Source organism: Oncorhynchus keta, chromosome 11, assembly GCF_023373465.1.
Source record: "Oncorhynchus keta strain PuntledgeMale-10-30-2019 chromosome 11, Oket_V2, whole genome shotgun sequence".
In the NCBI taxonomy this organism is placed as follows: Eukaryota; Metazoa; Chordata; class Actinopteri; order Salmoniformes; family Salmonidae; genus Oncorhynchus; species Oncorhynchus keta.
In genome coordinates, this window is record NC_068431.1 from 6,423,051 (window position 1) to 6,444,185 (window position 21,135).

At 42.4% G+C, this 21,135-nt stretch overlaps 2 protein-coding genes and 1 long non-coding RNA gene across 4 annotated transcripts in view; 2 read left to right on the top strand and 1 right to left on the bottom strand.

Moving 5' to 3' along the window:
- LOC118389754 (vitamin K epoxide reductase complex subunit 1-like protein 1) overlaps positions 1–10,553 on the top strand; it is a 38,418-nt gene extending 27,865 nt beyond the window's left edge. The window contains exon 3 of the mRNA XM_052529304.1: positions 5,045–10,553. Coding sequence (XP_052385264.1) covers positions 5,045–5,271 — 227 coding nt within the window. The 3' untranslated portion in view covers positions 5,272–10,553. The remainder of the gene's footprint in view (positions 1–5,044) is intronic.
- A 2,033-nt stretch (positions 10,554–12,586) lies between these two features.
- Positions 12,587–21,135, bottom strand: part of LOC118390632 (beta-glucuronidase-like) — a 31,322-nt gene continuing 22,773 nt past the window's right edge. The window contains exon 12 of the mRNA XM_052457502.1: positions 12,587–13,654. Within this exon, the coding sequence (XP_052313462.1) occupies positions 13,491–13,654 (164 nt within the window). The 3' untranslated portion in view covers positions 12,587–13,490. The remainder of the gene's footprint in view (positions 13,655–21,135) is intronic.
- Positions 14,044–17,492, top strand: LOC127933036 (uncharacterized). Of its 2 annotated transcripts, XR_008146893.1 has the most exons (7): positions 14,044–15,227; positions 15,276–15,428; positions 15,802–15,840; positions 15,893–15,970; positions 16,089–16,478; positions 16,556–16,984; positions 17,025–17,492. It is a non-coding gene; the product is annotated as an uncharacterized LOC127933036 (long non-coding RNA). The 2 variants fall into 2 exon arrangements; XR_008146894.1 differs by lacking the exons at positions 14,044–15,227; positions 15,276–15,428; positions 15,802–15,840; positions 15,893–15,970 and adding an exon at positions 15,670–15,723 and having other exon boundaries at positions 16,206–16,478.

Below are 21,135 nucleotides of genomic sequence, written 5' to 3' on the forward strand. Positions count from 1 at the left end.
CATAGTTGATGTGTCACTGAGTTCCAAACGGCACCATGTTCCCTATATACTGCCCTTTATGACGTCACTGTAAGTTAGCCATAGTTGATGTGTCACTGAGTTCCAAACGGCACCATGTTCCCTATATACTGCCCTTTATGACATCACTGTAAGTTAGCCATAGTTGATGTGTCACTGAGTTCCAAACGGCACCATGTTCCCTATATACTGCCCTTTATGACGTCACTGTAAGTTAGCCATAGTTGATGTGTCACTGAGTTCCAAACGGCACCATGTTCCCTATATACTGCCCTTTATGACATCACTGTAAGTTAGCCATAGTTGATGTGTCACTGAGTTCCAAACGGCACCATGTTCCCTATATACTGCCCTTTATGACGTCACTGTAAGTTAGCCATAGTTGATGTGTCACTGAGTTCCAAACGGCACCATGTTCCCTATATAGTTCCCTATATACTGCCCTTTATGACATCACTGTAAGTTAGCCATAGTTGATGTGTCACTGAGTTCCAAACGGCACCATGTTCCCTATATACTGCCCTTTATGACATCACTGTAAGTTAGCCATAGTTGATGTGTCACTGAGTTCCAAACGGCACCATGTTCCCTATATAGTTCCCTATATACTGCCCTTTATGACATCACTGTAAGTTAGCCATAGTTGATGTGTCACTGAGTTCCAAACGGCACCATGTTCCCTATATACTGCCCTTTATGACATCACTGTAAGTTAGCCATAGTTGATGTGTCACTGAGTTCCAAACGGCACCATGTTCCCCCTATATACTGCCCTTTATGACATCACTGTAAGTTAGCCATAGTTGATGTGTCACTGAGTTCCAAACGGCACCATGTTCCCTATATAGTTCCCTTATACTGCCCTTTATGATGTCACTGTAAGTTAGCCATAGTTGATGTGTCACTGAGTTCCAAACCATGTTCCCATGTTCCCTATATACTGCCCTTTCTGACATCACTGTAAGTTAGCCATAGTTGATGTGTCACTGAGTTCCAAACGGCACCATGTTCCCTAAAAAGTTCCCTATATACTGCCCTTTATGACATCACTGTAAGTTAGCCATAGTTGATTTGTCACTGAGTTCCAAACGGCACCATGTTCCCTATATACTGCCCTTTATGACATCACTGTAAGTTAGCCATAGTTGATGTGTCACTGAGTTCCAAACGGCACCATGTTCCCTATATAGTTTCCTATATACTGCCCTTTATGATGTCACTGTAAGTTAGCCATAGTTGATGTGTCACTGAGTTCCAAACGGCACCATGTTCCCTATAGTTCCCTATATACTGCCCTTTATGACATCACTGTAAGTTAGCCATAGTTGATGTGTCACTGAGTTCCAAACGGCACCATGTTCCCTATATACTGCCCTTTATGACATCACTGTAAGTTAGCCATAGTTGATGTGTCACTGAGTTCCAAACGGCACCATGTTCCCTATATAGTTCCCTATATACTGCCCTTTATGACATCACTGTAAGTTAGCCATAGTTGATGTGTCACTGAGTTCCAAACGGCACCATGTTCCCTATATACTGCCCTTTATGACATCACTGTAAGTTAGCCATAGTTGATGTGTCACTGAGTTCCAAACGGCACCATGTTCCTATATAGTTCCCTATATACTGCCCTTTATGACATCACTGTAAGTTAGCCATAGTTGATGTGTCACTGAGTTCCAAACGGCACCATGTTCCCTATATAGTTCCCTATATACTGCCCTTTATGACATCACTGTAAGTTAGCCATAGTTGATGTGTCACTGAGTTCCAAACGGCACCATGTTCCCTATATACTGCCCTTTATGACATCACTGTAAGTTAGCCATAGTTGATGTGTCACTGAGTTCCAAACGGCACCATGTTCCATATATAGTTCCCTATATACTGCCCTTTATGACATCACTGTAAGTTAGCCATAGTTGATGTGTCACTGAGTTCCAAACGGCACCATGTTCCCTATATAGTTCCCTATATACTGCCCTTTATGACATCACTGTAAGTTAGCCATAATTGATGTGTCACTGAGTTCCAAACGGCACCATGTTTCCTATATAGTTCCCTATATACTGCCCTTTATGACATCACTGTAAGTTAGCCATAGTTGATTTGTCACTGAGTTCCAAACGGCACCATGTTCCCTATATAGTTCCCTATATACTGCCCTTTCTGACATCACTGTAAGTTAGCCATAGTTGATGTGTCACTGAGTTCCAAACGGCACCATGTTCCCTAAAAAGTTCCCTATATACTGCCCTTTATGACATCACTGTAAGTTAGCCATAGTTGATGTGTCACTGAGTTCCAAACGGCACCACCTAAAAGTTCCCTATATACTGCCCTTTATGACATCACTGTAAGTTAGCCATAGTTGATGTGTCACTGAGTTCCAAATGGCACCATGTTCCCTATATACTGCCCTTTATGACATCACTGTAAGTTAGCCATAGTTGATGTGTCACTGAGTTCCAAACGGCACCATGTTCCCTATATAGTTTCCTATATACTGCCCTTTATGACATCACTGTAAGTTAGCCATAGTTGATGTGTCACTGAGTTCCAAACGGCACCATGTTCCCTATATACTGCCCTTTATGACATCACTGTAAGTTAGCCATAGTTGATGTGTCACTGAGTTCCAAATGGCACCATGTTCCCTATATAGTTCCCTATATACTGCCCTTTATGACGTCGCTGTAAGTTAGCCATAGTTGTGTCACTGAGTTCCAAACGGCACCATGTTCCCTATATAGTTCCCTATATACTACCCTTTATGACATCACTGTAAGTTAGCCATAGTTGATGTGTCACTGAGTTCCAAACGGCACCATGTTCCCTATATACTGCCCTTCATGACATCACTGTAAGTTAGCCATAGTTGATGTGTCACTGAGTTCCAAACGGCACCGTGTTCCCTATATAGTTCCCTATATACTGCCCTTTATGACATCACTGTAAGTTAGCCATAGTTGATGTGTCACTGAGTTCCAAACGGCACCATGTTCCCTATATAGTTTCCTATATACTGCCCTTTATGATGTCACTGTAAGTTAGCCATAGTTGATGTGTCACTGAGTTCCAAACGGCACCATGTTCCCTATATACTGCCCTTTATGACGTCGCTGTAAGTTAGCCATAGTTGATGTGTCACTGAGTTCCAAACGGCACCATGTTCCCTATATAGTTCCCTATATACTGCCCTTTATGACATCACTGTAAGTTAGCCATAGTTGATGTGTCACTGAGTTCCAAACGGCACCATGTTCCCTATATACTGCCCTTTATGACATCACTGTAAGTTAGCCATAGTTGATGTGTCACTGAGTTCCAAACGGCACCATGTTCCCTATATAGTTCCCTATATACTGCCCTTTATGACATCACTGTAAGTTAGCCATAGTTGATGTGTCACTGAGTTCCAAACGGCACCATGTTCCCTATATAGTTCCCTATACTGCCCTTTATGACATCACTGTAAGTTAGCCATAGTTGATGTGTCACTGAGTTCCAAACGGCACCATGTTCCCTATATACTGCCCTTTATGACATCACTGTAAGTTAGCCATAGTTGATGTGTCACTGAGTTCCAAACGGCACCATGTTCCCTATATAGTTCCCTATATACTGCCCTTTATGACATCACTGTAAGTTAGCCATAGTTGATGTGTCACTGAGTTCCAAACGGCACCATGTTCCCTATATAGTTCCCTATATACTGCCCTTCATGACATCACTGTAAGTTAGCCATAGTTGATGTGTCACTGAGTTCCAAACGGCACCATGTTCCCTATATAGTTCCCTATATACTGCCCTTTATGATGTCACTGTAAGTTAGCCATAGTTGATGTGTCACTGAGTTCCAAACGGCACCATGTTCCCTATATAGTTCCCTATATACTGCCCTTTATGACATCACTGTAAGTTAGCCATAATTGATGTGTCACTGAGTTCCAAACGGCACCATGTTTCCTATATAGTTCCCTATATACTGCCCTTTATGATGTCACTGTAAGTTAGCCATAGTTGATGTGTCACTGAGTTCCAAACGGCACCATGTTCCCATAGTTCCCTATATACTGCCCTTTATGACATCACTGTAAGTTAGCCATAGTTGATTTGTCACTGAGTTCCAAACGGCACCATGTTTCCTATATACTGCCCTTTATGACATCACTGTAAGTTAGCCATAGTTGATTTGTCACTGAGTTCCAAACGGCACCATGTTCCCTATATACTGCCCTTTATGACATCACTGTAAGTTAGCCATAGTTGATTTGTCACTGAGTTCCAAACGGCACCATGTTCCCTATATACTGCCCTTTATGACATCACTGTAAGTTAGCCATAGTTGATGTGTCACTGAGTTCCAAACGGCACCATGTTCCCTATATACTGCCCTTTATGACATCACTGTAAGTTAGCCATAGTTGATTTGTCACTGAGTTCCAAACGGCACCATGTTCCCTATATAGTGTATTACTTTTGACCAGATACCCAAGACATGCAGATACCCCCCGTTACGTTCAACAGCTGGGTAGTCAGATTTAAAGGTCAGAAAGACGGCCAGGTGTCCAATCTCTTTCTTTTTATATTTATAATCGTCAAGCATGAGTAAGCAAATGGATAAATATGTCAGTTAAGTGCTAAGTCTTAACGCTGACTGGTTATTATACAAGGTCACCAGAGGAAGGCACAGACTTATTCCTCCCTGATTCAAGTACAAGGTCCAGGCATTTTGTGACCAATTTATCCAATACGCTTGTATATATCTTTTCCACATAGTAGTGTTTGTCATAGTGATTTATATTTCTTCACTGCTCTCTGTCTCTTTCTGTCTCTCTCTCTCTGTCGGTCTCTCTCTCTCTCTGTCTGTCTCTCTCTCTCTCTCTCTGTCTGTTTCTCTCTCTCTCTCTCGGTCTCTCTCTCTTTCTGTCTCTCTCTCTGTCTGTTTCTCTCTCTGTCTGTCTGTCTCTCTGTCTCTCTCTCTGTGTCTCTGTCTCTCTCTCTCTCTGGTGGGTTACAGGAATCACCGTGAGTGCGATGGCTGCCCTGATCCTCATGGCGACGTCCATCCTGTCGGTGATGGGCTCTCTCTACCTCGGCTACATCCTCTACTTTGTCCTCGAGGACTTCTGCATTATCTGCATCACCACATATGCACTTAGCTTCATTCTCTTTATGCTCAACTACAAGCGCCTGGTTTACTTGAACGAGGCCTGGAAGCAGCAGCTGCCGGTCAAACAGGACTAAGATGAGGGGGGTGGGGGGAAAAAAAAGTTAAACAAATTACGTGAACTCTTGAACAGAACATTTTGACTTGCCACCAGGAGACCTTGCTTCCAAAGCATTGTTTTATTATGCTGTGTGTTTTATATATATATAAAGAAACAGGATGACTAGTCTGGGCCAGACATCTCTCAAGTTCATTGTTGCATAAATGGAAGGATTTACAAACGGGGTTGGGTGGGCGGGGGGGGGGGACGGAGATTCTCATTTTTCGTTTTGTTTTTTTATTTACACCCTCACACATAATAAACAAGCAGGAAAGCAAAGGTAGAATCCCAGTTCACTTCACTGTGAAAGATGAGAGGACAGGACGTCCTTCTTGAACAAAAAAAGGACCAGAACGTAGAAGAAAATTGGGACTTCTAAAAGGTGTATACTTGAAATCGATAAGAAGGTCCTGTTCCTGACCGGCTCCGGAGCCGGCTAGCTGCAACGTCACTACAACCTCAGCAGAACTGAAGAATGGGTCAGAATACCAAATGCATGATCGTGGAGATTATAATCGTACAGTTGGCAGCATAGCTAGGATAACATGAGAGCCAAACAGGTTAACATCCTACAGCATACAGAATAGTTAATTATTTTTTTTGTACGTTTTTTTTTTTCTCTCAATGTTTACACTTTACAGCAGGTTTTTTTTGTGTGTCTTTGATAGTACCACTAATATTAAACATGGGAGACTGTGAGGAACTGTGTGGAAATCAGTCAGAATAGGTTTTTTTTCTTTCTTTTTTTTCATTCTGTAAATAGCTGCTGAGAAATTTTCCAGGTTAGATTGTGATTTAGTGTTGACATAGACTAAGTTAAAAAAAGTAATAAATAATTTAAAAAAAAAATGTTTCGAAAAGAAATCACAAAATAAGAAAATAAAAATAAAAAAAGTGAAGTCAAGTTGTCATCGGGGTGAATTAACTCCGTCTGAAGACGTTTTTGCAGTCTGTGTGTGACGCCTTAACTTCCTGCAACCCCAAGCGAGGCATGCTGCAACCCCAAGCGAGGCATGCTGCAACCCCAAGCGAGGCATGCTGCATAGACTTGCGTGGATTCATGTGTTCACTAATCAGTTTCTTTCTCAGAAGTCTTTAACTCACCGAGGTCACAAAGCATATGATATGTGCACTCTCAAGAGTCTTCAGAGCAGGGTTGTGTTCATTAGGCAACGCAACGTTTTCATAACGTTTTGCACTGGAAAATGAAAATGTGCGTTTCTTATAGAGTGGTTAGCTGACGTCACGAAAACAATGCACGTGCTTCAATGGGGAAGGAGGCAGTGTGGTGGTGTGATTCTGGATGGCCAGATGACTAGCAACTATGACATGAAGCTACCATGAGGGGAATCGTAGGTGGCTTGTTTCAGTTAGTTTAACCAACGACTCTAACAATGTACTTATGTTTTCAATAAACAATGACGACAATATAGTTTGTGTTAACAAACAACCCCGTTTCAGTTTTGTTGCTAAACGACCAACCCGTCTATTGTCCAGGTAGTACCCCCGTTTCAGTTTTTAATAATCTTCTTTGGTGCCTAATGTAGTTAATTTATTCGCTGCCAAGATGAAGTCTTGCTCTCCGTGATCTTCCCTGTCGTTATGTGTTAAAAGCATTCCTGGACACACACTACTGTACCGCTGGGGGATCCATGTAGACTTATGTGCCTGAAAGAGAAGTGAATTCCCTTTATTTGGTTGGGTGGAGGGGGATATGTAAATGAGACGTGAATTCCCTTTATTTGGTTGGGTGGAGGGGGATATGTAAATGAGACGTGAATTCCCTTTATTTGGTTGGGTGGAGGGGGATATGTAAATGAGATGTGAATTCCCTTTATTTGGTTGGGTGGAGGGGGATATGTAAATGAGATGTGAATTCCCTTTATTTGGTTGGGTGGAGGGGGATATGTTAATGAGATGTGAATTCCCTTTATTTGGTTGGGTGGAGGGGGATATGTAAATGAGATGTGAATTCCCTTTATTTGGTTGGGTGGAGGGGAATATGTAAATGAGAAGTGAATTCCCTTTATTTGGTTGGGTAGAGGGGGATATGTAAATGAGATGTGAATTCCCCTTATTTGGTTGGGTGGAGGGGGATATGTAAATGAGACGTGCATTCCCTTTATTTGGTTGGGTGGAGGGGGATATGTAAATGAGACGTGAATTCCCCTTATTTGGTTGGGTGGAGGGGGATATGTAAATGAGACGTGAATTCCCTTTATTTGGTTGGGTGGAGGGGGATATGTAAATGAGATGTGAATTCCCTTTATTTGGTTGGGTGGAGGGGGATATGTAAATGAGACGTGAATTCCCCTTATTTGGTTGGGTGGAGGGGGATATGTAAATGAGATGTGAATTCCCTTTATTTGGTTGGGTGGAGGGGGATATGTAAATGAGACGTGAATTCCCCTTATTTGGTTGGGTGGAGGGGGATATGTAAATGAGACGTGAATTCCCCTTATTTGGTTGGGTGGAGGGGGATATGTAAATGAGACATGAATTGTCTTTATTGGGTGGAGGGGTTTATGTAAATGGGACGTGAATTCCCTTTATTGGGTGAAGGGGTTTATGTAAATGAGACGTGAATTCCCTTTATTGGTTGGAGGGGTAAATGTTTCACTTATTTTTTTCTCATTGTTACAAACCCATTGCTTTTTTTTTTTTGTATTTACTAAATTGTATACTTAAGGCCATTGTTTTCTCCCTCACCCCTTGTGTATAGGGCAATGATACGGTAGCACGGGCTGCCAAACAGTGATCGTCTGTCAGCTCAAGGGTGGTAGTAGTAGGCCAGCCATTCAGTTTGGCATTTTTGTAGGTTAAGGTTGTCGATTTAAAAAAACAAGTAGTAAGGTTCAGTCTCTCTCTGTGGAACATAGCCCGGTTTCTTCCTAGGTTTTGGCCTTTCTAGGGAGTTTTTCCTAGCCACCGTGCTTTTACACCTGCATTGTTTGGGGTTTTAGGCTGGGTTTCTGTACAGCACTTTGAGATATCAGCTGATGTACGAAGGGCTATATAAATCAATTTGATTTGATTTGATTTGAACAGCACTGTAACTACAGTTTTTGGGGAAGGAAACCTCTCAGTATTGGCCAAAGTGTGTGATACAACCCAAGGCAGTTGGATCATCGCGAAGCAGAATAGCCGACAGATCAGGTTGAAGCCCTTCAAACCTGATGTGTAAGTTACTATTCACATTCATGGACAGTGGAACATCCCCTGGCTCAACATTGAACAATCTCATTGATACTGTTTTAGATGGGCACTCAACAGTGTCACATTTTTTTTTTATACACCAGTTGGCAATTTCCTAATAAAGGAGCCATTGTTTCCTTATGGCCGAGGTCTAAACAAAGATGGCTGATGACGCAAATGACTGCTTCCTGTTAAACCATGCTAGGTCATCAGTTGTACACGCATGATGAAATATGAGGTACTTATGGGTTTACACATGGTTTGCATTGTAACTCACTCACTAGCGCTGCACAAGGTATTTGACACAAGAATACTGGTATTGCCTGTTGCATCCGAATTTTAGCAGTGGAACACCTGAGGTCTTTGGGACGAGATGCCGTTTTGTGCATGATGACAAGGTCTAAACCTCCAACTCCCAGAGTTTGACTTACAGTCTGGTTGTGCACTATAGACTTTCCTAAGGGGTTACTCACAGAGCCCATGTTGGCAGCATTCATATAGGTCCTAACGTTGGAGCAACAAACTTAAACAGGTGTAATGTAATAATAGTCCCAAAGTGACTTGTTCCAGAGAGGTACGGGTGGTACGGTACGGGTGGTACGGGTACGGGTGGTGTGTTTGGCTTTAAGTCACACGCGTCAAAGTCCTTAAAAGAAGCTTGCTGAATGTGTTCCTATCGCTAACCTGCTGGATAATAATAATAAAAACATAAATGTTTTGATTTTTATTCAAGTCAAATTAGAAGATAAAACACGTATTAATCAAAATCAACAGAAATACAGATACATGTATAATTGTGGTCCTTCTGTAGCTCAGTTGGTAGAGCATGGCGCTTGTAACGCCAGGGTAGTGGGTTCGTTTCCCGGGACCACCCATACGTAGAATGTATGCACACATGACTGTAAGTCGCTTTGGATAAAAGCGTCTGCTAAATGGCATATATTATAATGCAGCCCTCGACTCATTTTAATCCACGTCCATTTGGTTCTTAAAACGTTTTCTGTAATGAATAAACCACGTGAGAACGTGTTCAGAAAGTGACTCTTAAAATGTCCCTAGATTTAGAACCTGCGTCAACAAATGCCTGCTGTTGGATCACTGGGCCTTTCGCAGTTAAAGAGACAGTAAAATAAAGCCTGGTGACAGTGATTGGCTCTCTTGCTTGCCTTTCTAAACATGTATTTCTGATCATAGGACCCCCCTCCCCTCCCCCCACAGCACTCTGTAGATCGCCTGGGTGCCAGTCTGTTTCTGCTGTCTTGCCAACTTTAAAAAGGAAATGTCATGGCTCGGCCATGGAGTTGGTAAGAGCACTAACTGATCAGAGACCAGGGGTGTTAAACATGCAGATTCTCTTGCTAAATACTTTTTTTTTTCTTCAAAAAAAGGAAAGCGCAAACAAGTTTCTATTGGACAAATTCAGATAGATCCCTCCCCGCTTTGGTTCTTAAAACAGTTTCTGTAATGAATAAACCACGTGAGAGGTAAAAAAAAAAAATGACTCACCGAAAAGCCATGTCTTGTATTTAAACGGTCATTGTCTACTTTTATTTTCAATAAATGTTCATATTTTAATTTCTGTCATTAGAGTTAGAGGTCACTTGTTTCTGCTATAAAAAAAAAAAACTTTTGTCTGAATTACAAGATTGTAAAGTTCTTTCTCTGTGACAAGTGAAATCATTTGTATTTCTCTACTTATTTTTGTATGAATGGGCTCTCCTTCATTGGTCACTACATCTTAGCTGTATAGACTTAACATTTCTGGGTTATTTCAGAACAATGTCCGTGTGTCAGAATCAGTTTGTTTGTGGGAGAAATACTGTAGGTTTGCTTCTGTATTTGCCAAATAAGTTGACAAATGCTGTATTTTCATACATGGTGAAAAAGTATTACGTGAATGGTAGATTGAATGGGTACAGAGAAACCAATCGAATGAAATCCACTATTTGCTTTACCTTGTGAGAAAACTGTTGCGAAAGTTTACATTAACAGTGAACATTTTAAAATGGGGGGGGGTCATTGGTCATGTGGAAATGGTCTATCATTAAAAACATTCCATCTGAAGTGACCTTTGTGCCTCTTCTTGTAGCATCTCACTCTTTATTATTACGAAAAAGTGTGTCATTTCTCTTGCGTTCATTGCAAGCAGTGTCAATGCAACAGTTTGGGCCGCCTAATTTGCCAGAATTGTACGTAATTATGACATGACATTGAAGGTTGTGCAATGTAACAGGAATATTTAGACTTATGGATGCCACGGAATGGTTCCGTATTTCACTGAAAGAATACCATATTAATGACCAAAGGCTTGTATTTCTGTGTCTATGATTTGAGAGAGCAGTCTGACTGAACGATGGTAGGCACCAGCAGGCTCGTCACTCGCTCTGAGACTAGGAGTAGTTGTTCCCCTTGCTCCGCATGGGTAACGCTGCTTCGAGGGTGGCTGTTGTCGTTGTGTTGCTGGTTCGAGCCCACGGAGGAGCGAGGAGAGGGACGGAAGCTATACTGTTACACTGGAAATACTAAAGTGCCTATAAGAACATCCAATAGTCAAAGGTTAATGAAATACAAATGGTATAGAGAGAAATAGTCCTATAATAACTACAACCTAAAACTTCTCACCTGGGAATATTGAAGACTCATGTTAAAAAGGAACCACCAGGTTTCATATGTTCTCATGTTCTGAGCAAGGAACTGAAACGTTAGCTTTTTTTACATGGCACATATTGCACCTTTACTTTCTTTTCCAACACGTTGTATTTGCATTACTTATTTGAGGCAAACTTGATTTTTATTGATGTATTCATTTAGTATTGTTGTAATTGTCATTATTACAACAACAAAAAAAGCCCGATTAAATCGGTATAAATCATAATCGGTCGACCTCTAGTTAGCACGGTATAAGGTTTTATTCTTTAAAAAAGTGTAATTACCCAAGGGCTATATTGAATAATCTCTACAGTTCATTATCTAGGACGTTAGGAACTAAATTACACCAGAGGGGGGTATACTACGAAGCTAAATCTACTCAGGGTTTTCTAAAGCTAGCCAGCTATCTTCACATTCCAGCTCAGGCTTCATCCGAACTACAACAGTGGATATTGCTCGTCCGCCTACAGCTAACTCAAACAGGCTTGTTGAACAGGCTTGTTGAACAGGCTTGTTGAACAGGCTTGTTGAACAGGCTTGTTGAACACCTAACGATTCACAATGTGGAAACATCAAACCATTGACAAAAATAGTGCCACATTTAAATTTGTGCCGAAATCAAAAATGGTTATCGTTTACATTTTAGTCACTTAGCAACGGTCTTTTTTGAATGACTTATTGTTAGAGTCTTTGGTGTGCTTATCAACGCACCGACACCTTTTCCTCCCCACTCATAATAATTGTATTAAGGTCATACAAAAGTTTCAAAAGGTCACTGTGCGCAAAGTTACATGCATTTTGTCATTACTAAATATATGTCAAATCAAATTGTATTGGTCACATACACATGTTTAGCAGATGTTATGTAGCAAATTGCTTGTAATGTGTTAGGTATTTTTTTTTATTTAAAATTTTAAACAAAAAATAAATGGTTTAATCAGTTATCTTGCTCAAATGAAGGGGGATGACCTAATCTTTGTGAGTTGGAGGGTATCGGATTTCATTGGTCCTCAACTCGCGGCTCAGACACGTCAAAAATAAATGGAGTTAAACCGAGCTAGCTTGCCGAAACTCAAATACGTCTGCCAAAGCTTGTGGGCGAGCGGATTACAGCCTCGAGTCGTTTTTGGTAAGACTAATCGCTGCCTACGGTGCTTCAACAAAAGGTTTCTAAAAACCGGGTTTTGTTTTGTCATTACGGGATAGTGTGTGTAGATTGATGAGGGGAGGGGGCGAGAAGACGACATAGTCCATTTTAGAATCAGGCTGTAACGTAACAAAATGCGGAAAAAGTCACGGGGGTCTGAATACTTTCTGTATGTCTACGCTAAACGCTGCATTAGTCCTTGACATGTCTACCACACAATCTGATTCAGCGATTCAGACTGAATTAAGTCCTAAAATGAATACAAATAAAAACGACAAGAGTAAAAAACTAAAAAGACATATTCCTTCTTTCATACATCACATTCCCATTTATTTACACTGAACAGCATCATGATTCACATTCATGTATACAACTGGTTGATCCCCTGAATTACAAAAAAAAAATAAAAAAGAGGCAAGACAGAAGTGGTAACCAATGGTTGTGTAGCAAGTCATCGACCGTCTCAAATGAGGGCATTTGATTCATCTGGCCCGGGTAGGCGTGTTTTGCACCAGGTGATAGTTGATTGCATTTGTTTTGGAACAGGTTAAAGATTAAAGACATGCGTAGGAATTCTGTGTTTTCACATGTAAAAGTGATTGATTTTTTAAAACGATCTGCCTTCCGAATGAAAAGTTAACATGAACGAACAGCGCAGATGACTGTTTGATTTGAGAAGGACACTCCGTCTTACTGCTTTTGATCGTTCACATCACGCGCCATAGACCGTTGACCTGCAGCTCCGCATAATCAAATCCACCCATTGACATTGCTATAACATACGTGGTTAGCGGATAGGTAGAATAGCTACCCCCAGGCGTTGTGAGATCTGCCAGGCGTCAGCAACGTCTGAGCAGAGGGTCGCACAGGAATAGGTACGTTTAGACAGGCACACCAATTCTGATCATTCTTCCACTAAATCAGATCTGGTCATTTGACCAATTAGTGAAACAAATATCAGAATTGAGCTGCTTGTGTAAACGCAGCCATTGATCCCGTTGTTTCTGGTAATTGTGTGTCTTCATAGCGTTTCTAGTCGTCTGCGTCATACAGGTTGGTGTTATGACACAAAACGGAACAAAACAGAGGACTACCTGGACTCATCAAATAAGAAATTATTGTTTTTGTTTTCGGGTTGCAAAGCCTTTAGAAATGTTTTGTTATAATGTGCAGGGTTCTGCGCTAATGAATACGACCCAGGTGTATCAGGGATATGTAGCCAGGTAGCAGGGGTACCTGGACCAGGTGGGCAGCAGGCCCGTCTCATTGGCCAGCCTCCAGTACCTCTCCCTCAGGAGGAAGGCCCCAGCTTTGGGCTGCCTCTGCCGGCTGAAGATTCCCTTCTTGTTGCCCACAACACGGGCCACCGCTGCAGAGAGAGTGAGAGAGACACATGTTCATTTCCCAGAGTGCTTCGTTTCAACCGTCAAAGTATAGATTAAACTATAGATCTGTACAGAATACAAGCTATTTTTTCATTTAACAAGACAAGTCAGTTAAGAACAAATTCTTATTTATAATGACGGCCTAGGAACAGTGGGTTAACTGCCTTGTTCAGGGGGCAGTACGACAGATCTTTTACCTTGTCAGCTCTGGGATTCGATCTAGCAACCTTTCGGTTAATGGTCCAACACTCTAACCACTAGGCTACCTACCGCCCCTACACTCTAACCACTAGGCTACCTACCGCCCCTACACTCTAACCACTAGGCTACCTACCGCCCCTACACTCTAACCACTAGGCTACCTACCGCCCCTACACTCTAACCACTAGGCTACCTACCGCCCCTACACTCTAACCACTAGGCTACCTACCGCCCCTACACTCTAACCACTAGGCTACCTACCGCCCCTACACTCTAACCACCTGCCGCCCCGGGAAGCAAACAAGGGAACCATCGTCAAATTCGTCACCACCAAATTCCAGAGGTGTAGACTCACTCGAGTCACATGACTGGAGCACACAGTGCCTTCAGGAAGTATTCACACCCCTTTGTCCACACTGTTGTGTTACAACCTTGCACTTCAAATGGATTACATTGAGATTTGACGTCACTGGCCCACACATAATACCCCATAATGTCAAAGCGGAATTATGTTTTTCATTTTTTACCCTCCCTCTCAAAACTAATTAAAAAATGAAAAGCTGACATGTCTCGAGTCAAGGGTAGCCTAGTGGTTAGAGCATTGGACTAGTAACCGAAAGGTTGCAAGTTCAAATCCCCGAGCTGACAAGGTACAAAATCTGTCGTTCTGCCCTTGAACAGGCAGTTAACCCACTGTTCTTAGGGCCGTCATTGAAAATAAGAATTTGTTCTTAACTGACTTGCCAAGTTAAATAAAGGTTAAAAATATACAAAAATAAAGTATTTAACCCCTTTGTTATCGCAAGCTGAAATAAGTTCAGGGGTAAAAACGGACTTAAACATAATAAGTTGCATTGACTCATCTCTGTACTCCACAGATACAATTATCTGTAACGTCACTCAGTCAAGCAGTGAATTTCAAAAACACAGATTCCACCACAGAGAGAGACTGGGAAGGGGGGCACCTATTGGTAGATAGAATTTCCCTTTGCGCATGGTGAAGTTATTAATTGCACTTTGGATGGTGCATCAATACACACAGGCACTACAAAGATACGGACGTCCTTCCTAACTCAGTTGCCGGAGAGGAAGGAAACCGCTCAGGAATGTCACCATGAGGCCCGATGGTGACTTTAAAATAGAGTTCAATGGCTGTGATAGAAGGAAACTGCGGATGGATCAACCACATTGTAGTTACTCCACAATACTAACCTAAATGACAGAGTGAAAAGGAGGAAGCCTGTACAGAATAAAAATATCCAGAACATGCACTTTGTTTGCAACAAGGCACTAAAGTAAAACTGCAAAAAAAACGTGACAAAGCAATTCACTTGTAAGTCAGCATTTCACAGTAAGGTCTACACCTGTTGGTTAAGGGCTTGTAAGTCAGCATTTCCCTGTAAGGTCTACTACAGCTGTTGATTAAGGGCTTGTAAGTCAGCATTTCCCTGTAAGGTGTCTACACCTGTTGGTTAAGGGCTTGTAAGTCAGCATTTCCCTGTAAGGTCTACCTACACCTGTTGGTTAAGGGCTTGTAAGTCAGCATTTCCCTGTAAGGTCTACTACAGCTGTTGATTAAGGGCTTGTAAGTCAGCATTTCCCTGTAAGGTGTCTACACCTGTTGGTTAAGGGCTTGTAAGTCAGCATTTCCCTGTAAGGTCTACCTACACCTGTTGGTTAAGGGCTTGTAAGTCAACATTTCCCTGTAAGGTCTACTACAGCTGTTGATTAAGGGCTTGTAAGTCAGCATTTCCCTGTAAGGTCTACCTACACCTGTTGGTTAAGGGCTTGTAAGTCAGCATTTCCCTGTAAGGTCTACCTACACCTGTTGTATTCAGCATTTCCCTGTAAGGTCTACCTACACCTGTTGTATTCAGCATTTCCCTGTAAGGTCTACCTACACCTGTTGTATTCAGCATTTCCCTGTAAGGTCTACCTACACCTGTTGTATTCAGCATTTCCCTGTAAGGTCTACCTACACCTGTTGGTTAAGGGCTTGTAAGTCAACATTTCCCTGTAAGGTCTACCTACACCTGTTGTATTCAGCATTTCCCTGTAAGGTCTACCTACACCTGTTGTATTCAGCATTTCCCTGTAAGGTCTACCTACACCTGTTGTATTCAGCATTTCCCTGTAAGGCCTACCTACACCTGTTGTATTCAGCATTTCCCTGTAAGGCCTACCTACACCTGTTGTAAGTCAGCATTTCCCTGTAAGGTCTACCTACACCTGTTGTATTCAGCATTTCCCTGTAAGGTCTACCTACACCTGTTGTATTCAGCATTTCCCTGTAAGGTCTACCTACACCTGTTGTATTTGGCATTTCCCTGTAAGGTCTACCTACACCTGTTGTATTTGGCATTTCCCTGTAAGGTCTACCTACACCTGTTGTATTCAGCATTTCCCTGTAAGGTCTACCTACACCTGTTGTATTCAGCATTTCCCTGTAAGGTCTACCTACACCTGTTGTATTCAGCATTTCCCTGTAAGGTCTACCTACACCTGTTGTATTCAGCATTTCCCTGTAAGGTCTACCTACACCTGTTGTATTTGGCATTTCCCTGTAAGGTCTACCTACACCTGTTGTATTTGGCATTTCCCTGTAAGGTCTACCTACACCTGTTGTATTCAGAATTTCACTGTAAGGTCTACTACACCTGTTGTATTCAGCATTTCACTGTAAGGTCTACCTACACCTGTTGTATTTGGCATTTCCCTGTAAGGTCTACCTACACCTGTTGTATTTGGCATTTCCCTGTAAGGTCTACCTACACCTGTTGTATTCAGCATTTCCCTGTAAGGTCTACCTACACCTGTTGTATTCAGCATTTCCCTGTAAGGTCTACCTACACCTGTTGTATTTGGCATTTCCCTGTAAGGTCTACCTACACCTGTTGTATTCAGCATTTCCCTGTAAGGTCTACCTACACCTGTTGTATTCAGCATTTCCCTGTAAGGTCTACCTACACCTGTTGTATTCAGCATTTCCCTGTAAGGTCTACCTACACCTGTTGTATTCAGCATTTCCCTGTAAGGTCTACCTACACCTGTTGTATTTGGCATTTCCCTGTAAGGTCTACCTACACCTGTTGTATTCAGCATTTCCCTGTAAGGTCTACCTACACCTGTTGTAATTCAGCATTTCCCTGTAAGGTCTACCTACACCTGTTGTATTCAGCATTTCCCTGTAAGGTCTACCTACACCTGTTGTATTCAGCATTTCCCTGTAAGGTCTACCTACACCTGTTGTATTTGGCTCATGTGACAAATACAATTTGACGTGACGCATTGTCAGCATGCGAAAACAGAATGTTTATAATAGTACTCAACATTTTTTAAAAATCCGCTATGGTTTAATAAAATGTCAGGATGTTCCTCATTTCAGCTCTTCATCTCGTAGAATTCAATGCACATTTTCCCACAGTGCATTGGAAGAGGTAGCCAAACAACGAAACTTAGGCTACTTAATTGGGAAGATGCCTTGAAGCTTCTGCGGTGGCATTCAAAATGTAGGCTAAGTAGTTTCATGAAGGTGGAAAAAGTACCCAACTGTCATACTTAAAGTAAAAGTAGAGACAGCTTAATAGAAAATGACTCAAGTAAAATTGAGAGTCACCCAGTAAAATACTACTGGAGTAAAAGTCCAAATATTTTGTTCTAAAAATATACTTATGTCTCAGAAGTACAGATCATTTAAAAATGCCAAACCAGATGGCAGTTTGTTTTTCTTAAATGTATGGATAGCCAGGGGCACAACACACAGACATAAACTACAAACTAAGCATTTGTGTTTAATGAGTCTGCCAGATCAGAGGCAGTAGAGCAGGGATGTTCTGATTCAGCAGGCCGTGTGATTCAGCAGGCCGTGTGATTCAGCAGGCCGTGTGATTCAGCAGGCAGTGTGATTCAGTAGGCCGTGTGATTCAGCAGGCCGTGTGATTCAGCAGGCCGTGTGATTCAGCAGGCCGTGTGATTCAGCAGGCCGTGTGATTCAGCAGGCCGTGTGATTCAGCAGGCCGTGTGATTCAGCAGGCCGTGTGATTCAGCAGGCCGTGTGATTCAGCAGGCCGTGTGATTCAGCAGGCCGTGTGATTCAGCAGGCCGTGTGATTCAGCAGGCCGTGTGATTCAGCAGGCCGTGTGATTCAGCAGGCCGTGTGATTCAGCAGGCCGTGTGATTCAGCAGGCAGTGCGATTCTGCAGGCCGTGCGATTCAGTAGGCCGTGTGATTCAGTAGGCCGTGTGATTCTGCAGGCTGTGTGATTCAGCAGGCTGTGTGATTCAGCAGGCCGTGTGATTCAGTAGGCTGTGTGATTCAGTAGGCCGTGTGATTCAGCAGGCTGTGTGATTCTGCAGGCAGTGCGATTCTGATTGCTCTGGACTCCAGAGAAGTGATATTGGCTGCTAACATGAATGACTTTCAACAACAAAAAATACAGAAATAAATAGTTTTACACCTGCATCCTAAGTATTCAAAATACATTACATTCCGTTTATGGCTGTAATGACAGGTTCCATTCGGGCAGCTTTGTGTTGCTTTTGACCCACAGTTTCTTCTTCTTCTCTTTTGACCCACAGTTTCTTCTTCTTCTCTTTTGACCCACAGTTTCTTCTTCTCTTTTGACCCACAGTTTCTTCTTCTCTTTTGACCCACAGTTTCTTCTTCTTCTCTTTTTCCCGCAGGTCAAACAGTTTGAACACCACTGAGCTAGCTTACAGATTGTTGATTTGCTGTACAGCTATTGGCTCGGGTCCTGAACAAACATCAAATTGTAAGGAGAGAGGATTTCCATAAATAAATAGGCAGCTCCAAAGAGTTTGGGTTTATCAAGAAGATCAAACTGTTAACTTTGCAAGCTCATAAAGCAAATGGGACATCAATCAACAATTACTAGCATAGGCCTACAGGTCTTTTAGTACGTTGAAATGGCTTGGTATTGATCACTTACTTATGAAGCTTTTGGAATTTCTTAAAATTCATTATTACATTTTTTGGGGGGACATAAAATACTAAAAACTAGGGCCAGGACGATACCAGTATTGCAATGTTTTGTCCCCCACCCCCCGTGGCAAATATTAAAAACACGAAGCAAACCAAAGGCTGACTTTAAAAAAAAACTGCTGTATATGAAATGTGGTGTGCTATAGCTTGGAAAAGAATTAAATGTGACTCTGGATGACATCATAATGACGGTGTTTGTTTTCCTGAAAGAAGAAGTGAAAAATCGGCTTCGTGTTTCGATACATATTTTACTTTGTGTTTTGTTTCCTTGCCACGATACCGGTATCATCCCGGCCCGAGTAAAAACATCAGCAAATCAGCTCCAAGTGATTCTCAATTTTAGAAATGCGTTCTGATGTATCCCCACCCCACGCATGGTAGAGAGATGTAATCATATACAAAATGTAAGCATGGTATGAAATTATTATATTTGAAGTCTAAATGTTTGGGCTTCTTGCGGTCATTTTAGAGTGTACAAATGATTTTGGAATTATGTTCCGGTCCCCTGACCATCCGCTCAAGAAAGAAAATCGGCCCGTGGCTGAATCTAGTTGATGATTCCTGGTGTAAAACCTCCTTGTGTGCCACAGCCATTCCTGCTGACTCCGAGCTTACCAACCACTGGGGGCTTTAAATATAATTCACATCAATATCAGCACCTTTTCAAGAACTGGCCTAGTTTCAACTCCTACCACTACCCCACCGCCACACTACTAACTCCTACACTACTAACTCCTACACTACTAACTCCTACACTACTAACTCCTACACTACTAACTCCCACCACTACACCACTAACACCAACCACTACCCCACCGCCACACTACTAACTCCTACACTACTAACTCCTACACTACTAACTCCCACCACTACACCACTAACTCCAACCACTACCCCACCGCCACACTACTAACTCCTACATTACTAACTCCTACCCCTACACTACTAAACTACTAACTGCCACCCCTACACTACTAACTCCTACATTACTAACTCCTACCCTACACTACTAACTCCCACCCCTACACTACTAACTCCTAAACCACCCCTACACTACTAACTCCCACACTACTAACTCCTACACTACACTACTAACTCCCACCCCTACACTACTAACTCCCACCCCTACACTACTAACTCCCACCCCTACACTACTAACTCCCACCCCTACACTACTAACTCCTACCCTACTAACTCCTACCCTACACTACTAACTCCCACCCCTACACTACTAACTCCTAAACCACCCCCACACTACTAACTCCCACACTACTAACTCCTACACTACTAACTCCCACCCCTACACTACTAACTCCTACACTACTAACTCCTACACTACTAACTCCTACACTACTAACTCCTACACTACTAACTCCTACACTACTAACTCCTACACTACTAACTCCTACACTACTAACTCCTACACTACTAACCCCTACACTACTAACCCCTACACTACTAACCCCTACACTACTAACCCCTACACTACTAACCCCTACACTACTAACTCCCACCCCTACACTACTAACTCCCACACTACGAACTCCCACACTACTAACTCCCACACTACTAACTCCCACACTACTAACTCCCACACTACTAACTCCCACACTACTAACTCCCACACTACTAACTCCCACACTACTAACTCCCACACTACTAACTCCCACACTACTAACTCCTACACTACTAACTCCTAAACCACCCCCACACTACTAACTCCCACACTACTAACTCCCACACTACTAACTCCTACACTACTAACTCCCACCCCTACACTACTAACTCCCACACTACTAACTCCCACACTACTAACTCCCACACTACTAACTCCTACACTACTAACTCCTACACTACTAACTCCTACACTACTAACTCCTACACTACTAACTCCTACACTACTAACCCCTACACTACTAACCCCTACACTACTAACTCCCACACTACGAACTCCCACACTACGAACTCCCACACTACGAACTCCCACACTACGAACTCCCACACTACGAACTCCCACACTACGAACTCCCACACTACGAACTCCCACACTACGAACTCCCACACTACGAACTCCCACACTACGAACTCCCACACTACGAACTCCCACACTACTAACTCCCACACTACTCCCACTAACTCCTAACTCCCACACTACTAACTCCCACACTACTAACTCCTACCCCACCGACACACACTACTAACTCCACACCACTACTAACTCCCGACACACCACTACTAACTCCTACACTACTAACTCCTACAC